The following is a 7,594-nucleotide window of genomic DNA, read 5'->3' as shown; positions in this document are numbered from 1 at the left end:
TTATAGCAGCTGGTGTGTCAATATTCGCTTCCTTTACCCCCGGTCTTGGCTTTTACAAACTCTCCTTCAGTGTTGATTATCTTGACCATATCTGCAGTGGGATTTGCAATTCAAAGAAGTAAGGTGCCTGTAAAAAACGCTACCTTTAACTTTTTGGCCGCTGTATAAAGTTTATGTTTGGGAAGAAGACAAGTTTATATCGTGGAAGTGGAAAATGCCAAATTGGTGGGGTGTGCCATGCGCCAAACCATTTAAAGAAGCTTTCTCTTTAAAGTGAATTGCTACCCGAGATTTATATAATTAGGTGACACTCCACCTTCAGTGATTGTTAGGGCTTTGATACATGCCACCAACAAGTCATCTTCTACAAACCAATAAAATATTATGAAATTATTATCCAAAATTGTATTAGTCTTAGACTCTCGGTGTTCTGATTATCAGAAGGATGTGGAAGATGTCAAATTGGTAGCTTGCACCATAAGCTAAAAACCCTAAAAAGGAAATATCATTTTCTCTGCTTCTGTAGGGTTCAAGCAACAGGTTCTGAAAAAGGTTGTATGAGAGGAAAATGCAGACTAGAGAGTCCAGTTTGTCGGTTTTGGGGGTGTTCGACAAAAAGTTTGGAGGTAAATGGGTGGCTGAGATACGTGAGCCAGCAAGTCACCGTGGCGGAAACCTAAACCGACTTTGGTTTAGAACGTTTTGTACTGCAGCCGAAGCTGCCTTGGCTTACGGCAGAGCTGCTAGTGCCACATGTATGGACGCTATGCACAGTTAAACTTCCCGGGCAGTCTTGGAAACGGTCCTGGTGGAGAAATGAAGAAGAATGATGACAACGTCTCTGAAACCGGTTAACGTCCAAGACAAGACTGAGTAGTGAAACCATAGGAAGATAACAACTTTGATCGAATCGAACTGGATAGCGGATTGTTGTACAATGAATCCGGTTATTTACCACAGAAGTGGACTGGATCCATATTTAAAGTATTCCAGATTCTAGGTAGAGGTTCTATGCGGCATCAATCATACTGTAGAACTATGCTTTTACATTGTTAATTCACTTTATTTTCATTATCTTAAAGTGTCACATTTCAAACCGCAAAAAATGTTACACGCGGACTCATTCTAGCTTCTCTGGAGCTGACCACAACATTTTCCATGGACCGGTTCTTGTCCCCAATCTGAAAACAATGACAGCAACCAATCCTTAAAGAGAAGTTGTTTAGACGTAGTTGAAAACAAGAATGGTTTGTTTGTTTCGTTACCTCCAGGCTCCGGCAACTAACCGCAACGCCATGAAGAGGAACAAACCCGTCCAAATCCCGGCGAGTCCATAGGTTGGTGCAGCCACAAGCATGACCAAGGAAGATATGAATCCAGCAATCACCTGTTCCAAAACGACAACTAATCAGACTTTTTTGTAGGAATGTAAAGGGAGAACAAACACTCCTACTACTGATGAAGCAGAGAGAGAGAGACCATAGCGTAAGCGGCAAATCCAAAGTCAGAGACTCCATAATAGAGCCCATCAAGAACAAACGCTATAGCATTCACCGGTTGAGATCCTGCCACAAACTACATTCAAATAACATTCAAAGTTGTCTTAAGACTACCCTTCTGAAACTTTTAGGAGGGTATAAGATAAGATCTTACTAAGGTCCCTGACAAAGCAATCTTCAAAACTTCTGAATCCGTTGTAAACAAGCTCGAAAATGGTTCAAATCCGATGAACAAAACAGCAGCCAAACCAGTTCCAGTTGCTAAACCTACCTGCTCAAGTTTAAACATGTTGGAACTTTTTTCTGGTATCAAACTTGAATCACATAAACAAGGAAGTTAGGGAAAACGAACCTGAAGGACACCAAAGAGAATTTCCCGAGCTTGTTTATACTCTCCCTGAGAAAAACTTGTTGCAAGAAGACTCTGAATCAAAGGGGTAGAACATTTAAGTGAATACTTTTCCACAAATACAAAAATGCTGTATCTTATTAAGTTGCAAAAAGGATGATAGACCTGTGCAGCAATGGCTAAAGCATCGGTGAGCAAAGAGACAGCCAACCAGATCTCCAAGCAGATTTGATGGCCAGCCATTTGAGTAGGTCCCTTCTGAGCCACTAACGAAGTTGCCAACGTGAATGGCACAAGCAGTGCCACCGTTCTACCAATCAGAAGCCCACCTAAGCATCATTCAACACATTTTCATATATATACTAGCATTCTGCGTTTGAATCGTTTAAAGAGACTGCGTTGATACCTGATTTGAGGTACTGGTTGGCTCTTCCCACTTGGATTTGAGGAGAAAGCAAAACCACATTCTCATTCAACTTCCACAGAAGAATAAACGCAATCAAGTATCTGAAAATAACATTTTTGACAAGTGAATGAACAATAAGAAGCCACGAATCAAAGACAAAGGCAACTTACAGAAACCGAATTAAGTATCAAAAGTTTACCACATTTTGTGACGTACTCAGAAATCACAGTAGCAGCCGCAGCACCAGAGATACCAAAACCAAGAACAAATATCAGAATAGGATCCAGTATCGCGTTTAGCACGTTCCCCGCAACTGTCCATACAGAGTATACCACATCAGAAACAGCTAAATGTGATTGTTAATATGATTGTAAATGTTTGTCACATATATATATATATATACATAGAAAAAGAGAAGATGACTGTTAGCAATACTTGCCAACGGCATATAGAGGTGTTGTTGTGTCCTTGAAACCTCGAAAAGCTCCTTGAGCAGCCAATGCCACTACAATTGGTGGTGCACCATACGCTCTAAGTCTAAGAAACTGCTCTGCTGGTATTCTCATCGGTGAGTCCTGCAAAAGAGACCACAAGCCCCTTACAAAACTGCAAAGATAGATAGCTTTATAGTTAATGATCCAAGAGTAAACATACAAAAGGTATAGCCATGATGTCCATCAAGTAATCAGATCCAAGAGAGAGAGCTATCGCCTCTGCGATACCAACACCAGCTGCAAGAACCAGTGACGTTGAAACAGAAGGGAGCACTCTCTTTCCTTTCAACACCAAACAAAAAAATTCAAAGTCAGAAAAAAAAAAACATAACAACAATCTTTACACAAGTACAGCAAAACACTACTTGTTTCCGTAGAATCGTTATCATTCTTAGCTGCAACGGCCTGCTCTTCCGCAACGAACGATGTAGTCACATTCAGCAAAGGAACATTGAAGAGCTTAGACACCAAGTTGAACACAGAAACCGAGACTCCTACTGCAGCTAACTCCGCAGAGCCTGTCACACATTTAGGAACAGAGTTTTTCAATATCAATGTTACAAACAGACAAGAGAAAGTTCAAAACTTTACCAATGTGGCCAACAAATGCTGTGTCGACAAGAGATGTTATAGGATCAGCGGCCAAAGCTAGCGCCGCTGGTAACGCAATCGACATGATCTCCATTCCGATATTACCAATCCTAACACCCATATAAAACAAGATATCAACTTTAAAAAAAATAAGGAAGCAGGAACAAGAGTATAGAAGCTTACCCATTTTGAGGTTTAGGATCAGGATCCGGTTCGGGAGATTCCACTATGTTCTGTACATTTTGAGGAGAGGAGTTTTTAGAAGAAGCTTGGATGGCGGGAGATTTGAGGTGGACTCTTCTTCGAATCGATTGATTGTGATTACGAGGAAGATCGCGAAGTTGTAAAGTTGAGGATCGTCGAAAGGGGGAGAGAGAGAGGAACGTCGCGACCGCCGCCATTACGGAGAGAGAGAAGACAGAAAGTCTCGGCGGAGGGGAAGAAAAGAGAACCGCATGTTCTTTATCTATACTACTACTGTAGTAACTGATTAAACGGTCGGATGAGAGGAGTTTGAAGTATTTTTAATCATGGGCCTTTTATGGGCTTTTATTGGGCTTTTCAGTTTGGTTCTTGCATTCTTTCCTTCCTAGGCTTTTGCTTCCTTTGTGTCAACTCAGTTTATCAGTTTACATAACTGTTCTAATCTGAAATCTAAGTGTCTAAACCAAATCTATATAGTTTTTAATTCGGGTAATTGGGATATCGTTGTGATATGTGAATCGTTATCATTGTGTTTGTAGCTCATATCACTTTTGTTAAGAGACAATGCAGTTCAGATTCTCTGTTTCAACCTAGGCATTGAACTCAAAGCTACAAACTCCTAAATTAATACAGGGAACTAAGAACCAAGAAGATGATAAGAGAGGATCTTCGGTCCAAAAACATTCCCTTCCACTCGTTTAACCAAGACATGATTAATGCCTAATTTTTTGGTCTGGTCTAGTTTGTAGTGGTTCATTATTGCGTGGAGGCGGAGGCATATTTTTACTTTCTTCCGTTCATATTAGCATGCATTGGGTTTACTGGCGTGCATATGCATACATTTTGTAGTTGATATTTGGAGCCATATGACGAACATTAGTCGTATTAGTGGAAACAATCCTCCAATAAATGTTCATGTATTCACAACCTATTAACAAAATCAGATTTTGAATATTTATCTGGAATCTCCCCAGAATGCATTTTCACGAAATATAATAGTACCTTATAAGAGTATATATACACATATTAATATAAATATCCGCAACGTTTTTACCGCTAAGCAGAGTTAAATGTTATAGTATGCCTTTAAAAATCATAGAGACTTAGTTAACAAAAAAATAAAACACAGAGGACACGAGTAAGAACATCTCCCACAGCCTTTTATCTCTTCATTTACTAAGGGATTTTGCATTTCAACATCTCTTTATCCTTTTATCTTTTATATGATGAAAAGTACACTCTCGAACATAAATAATTATTATTTAAAATACTATTCACTTTTCATTTTATCCTTACAATTATTTATGTTTCAGAATTGCATGAATAACTTTTTATATATCATACTTATTGTTATATTTCTTCAACCGATTTCGATGAAAAAACATTATTAACACCTTATAAATTATTTATAGTTATATGTGACTACATATTATAATATTTTTCAAAAAAAAATTATTCTAATCTGTCAAACAATATTTTTTAGTAGTTTTTGAAAGTTTAATAATTATATTTAATTACTGATAATATTAAGGATTAAAGTATAATTTATTAAAAATATTTAAAGACCACCGTTAGAGAACTATTCTTTTATCTCGTTATTTTATGTGGATCTCTTTTTTAAAATAAGGGAGATTGTTGGAGATTTTCTAAGGCTATCTTCAAGGAGGACGTGAAAACACCATTATAGAAATTTGACTTTTTCTCCAACTTGACGGCAAACTCAATGGCATTATATTAGTTTGCTGTTTTTGCAGAATGTTACACTAAATATAGTGTCTATAAGACGGGATAACTTGTGTATTTTTTTATTTTTTTATTATTTTAGTAGTTTAATTGATTATATTTATTTTACAAAATTACAAATAAATTCAATGTTATGTAATTATGATATTAAATTTACTTTAAATCTTTATGTATTTTCTACATTTTAGTTAATATAAGTTATTAATTACTGTAATACATAAAATGATTTAGAATACATAAAATTACCCAAATAAACACCAAACCCCAAAAAGTGAATAAAAGAAAATAAATTTGCAAAAAAAAATTTGAAAGTATCAGATAAACTAATACAATAGTCTAATAGCCTCAAAAATTATTATCAGCTCAATCAAGATAATTATAATATGGGGTATAATATTTTTAATCATTTGGAGACATTGAACGTGTATTTGGTGTATTGCAGTCAAGATTTGTAATTGCGGTAGGACCATCGCACATGTGGAATAAAATGGTATTATATGATATAATGACAATTTTTATCGTAATGCATAATATGACCATAGAAGATGAACTTGATATCAATGCAACAATTGAAAAACAAGTTGAAGTTCCAAATGCAAAAGTTGAGATGACAAGTGTTAATGATGCTCGATTTCAAAAAAAATTAGTCCGACACAATAAAATCAAAGATCGAAATGATCATTTTAAACTTCGAGATGCACTAATTGAACATTTATGGGACGGATATGATAATTCTAATAATTAGTAAGATGTAATATATATTTTTATGTAATGTATTTTTGTTTATATGTTTTTAGTTATTTTAATTTCATATGTATTTTTGTTTGTATGTTTTTAGCTATTTTAGTTTCATATGTATTTCTAAAGTATTATGCAATAATTATAATTATTGTTTTAAATTTGTTGGTCTAGTATTTATTAAAATAATTACTTATATATGTTATAAGAATAATGAGTATTTATCAAAAATACTAAATAGTTAAGAACTTTTTTATTTAATAATATAATAAAAAGACTATTCTTTTAGTGTATATTTGGTATTATAGTTAGAGATAAAAGAAATTTTGTGCTAAAATTACAATAAAATAATATAATTTTGACACTAAATATAGTGTGGTGGTTGAAAATGGCCTAAACTCAGAGAACTGAATTCACCATTTACTTCTCATAGTAAACTGGGCAAATGTTGTAGAGCGTTCGTTTAAAATAAATAAAATAAAAATAGAGATTGCGACGCCGTGCAGCATCAGCAGAGCAGCTTTACATGACTTGCGGTCCCAGTAAAATGTACAGAAGAAGACCTACCTTTTGACTTCATTTACTCTTCCAATGCCTGATTATGCACGTTGATATACAACAAAAATCTATACCAATATGGCAATATCATATTACATATTAACATTATAACCATTAGACATTGCTGCACAAAAGTAATACCTAACTAAATGCACCATAACTCTTATTGAACTCACATAACCCACCCACCCCCCTCTTTAGAACATACTTGTCTCTTTATTCAACTTCTGTAAGGTAATTATATGCCAGGACTGTTTGAAGAATTTTGTTATGGCATTACTCGTTTGACAGACATTTATGGAAATAAAATAACCTATAGAATCGGTTCCATGTTGGTTATCAGATTTGGTTTAGTTTCAAATGTATTAAACTAAAGCTTTATCGTGTCATGTGCACACATTTTACGCTTAGTAATGAATGAAGTCAATGATTCTGTTAGTATCTAGAAGTTCAGTAAATGATTTAGTTTTATTTCTTAAAGATCAATTAATCTTTTTCTTAATTTCTATAGTATACTCATGCATATTTTCTTCCTTTTGTTTTTTTATGAAGTCTTCTATCTCGACCCAATAGTAATATAAGTAGAAACATTTCTCAGGAAAATAAATGTAACAGTGGATATGCATGATAGTCCACGTGGTTCATGCAGCCGAGCATATATGTTCCCCACTTAGCCTGGCCCCAACCACAGGCACAAGCACTGCAAAGTAAGTAAAACACTAAAACCTAACAAATCCAAAAGAAAAAGAAAAAAAAATATTTATGATATTGCAGCTTATGGCTAGAAAATATATAAAAAATATTTTTCTGTCAAAAATGTAAGAATATTTGTAGTGATTAGGAGTTCAGCTTTTTCCAGAATAATTGGTTTATAAAGTTTAGCCGGACATTAATTAATCAAAGTATGTTTTTTTTACTAAAACGGTAGTAACAACGCTTATTGTAGTTATTAAGAGACAGTCGAAACCTACACGTCGCCCGTCGGTGGCTGACTTGCACCGGAGAAAGAGGT

At 35.1% G+C, this 7,594-nt stretch overlaps 1 protein-coding gene across 2 annotated transcripts; it reads right to left on the bottom strand.

Moving 5' to 3' along the window:
- Nucleotides 1-1,001: 1,001 nt before the first annotated feature.
- Nucleotides 1,002-4,805, bottom strand: LOC130507157 (protein DETOXIFICATION 44, chloroplastic-like). Of its 2 annotated transcripts, XM_057001868.1 has the most exons (13): nt 3,523-4,525; nt 3,340-3,449; nt 3,114-3,266; nt 2,909-3,030; nt 2,694-2,829; nt 2,471-2,567; nt 2,255-2,355; nt 2,014-2,177; nt 1,852-1,923; nt 1,654-1,770; nt 1,480-1,575; nt 1,266-1,387; nt 1,002-1,181 (listed from the first exon to the last, which is right to left on the bottom strand). In XM_057001868.1, exons 1-13 carry the CDS (start codon nt 3,738-3,740, stop codon nt 1,121-1,123), a joined length of 1,569 nt encoding a protein of 522 aa, XP_056857848.1. In that variant the 5' UTR covers nt 3,741-4,525; the 3' UTR covers nt 1,002-1,120. The 2 variants fall into 2 exon arrangements, 1 of the variants encoding a protein (XP_056857848.1); XR_008942222.1 differs by lacking the exon at nt 1,002-1,181 and having other exon boundaries at nt 1,480-1,565; nt 3,523-4,805.
- Between the last annotated feature and the right edge of the window lie 2,789 nt (nt 4,806-7,594).

Source organism: Raphanus sativus, unplaced genomic scaffold, assembly GCF_000801105.2.
Source record: "Raphanus sativus cultivar WK10039 unplaced genomic scaffold, ASM80110v3 Scaffold4101, whole genome shotgun sequence".
Classification (NCBI taxonomy): domain Eukaryota; kingdom Viridiplantae; phylum Streptophyta; class Magnoliopsida; order Brassicales; family Brassicaceae; genus Raphanus; species Raphanus sativus.
This window is presented reverse-complemented; position numbering and strand designations above follow the sequence as displayed.

Excerpts from the sequence above, each read along its gene's own strand:
- LOC130507157 (XM_057001868.1), bottom strand. The coding sequence starts at position 3,740 with ATGGCGGCGGTCGCGACGTTCCTCTCTCTCTCCCCCTTTCGACGATCC. Across the intron at positions 2,568-2,693 it reads AACACCTCTATATGCCGTTG|TTGCGGGGAACGTGCTAAAC; the intron begins GCAAGTATTGCT and ends CTGTATGGACAG. Across the intron at positions 2,356-2,470 it reads GCTGCTACTGTGATTTCTGA|ATACTTGATTGCGTTTATTC; the intron begins GTACGTCACAAA and ends TGTTATTTTCAG.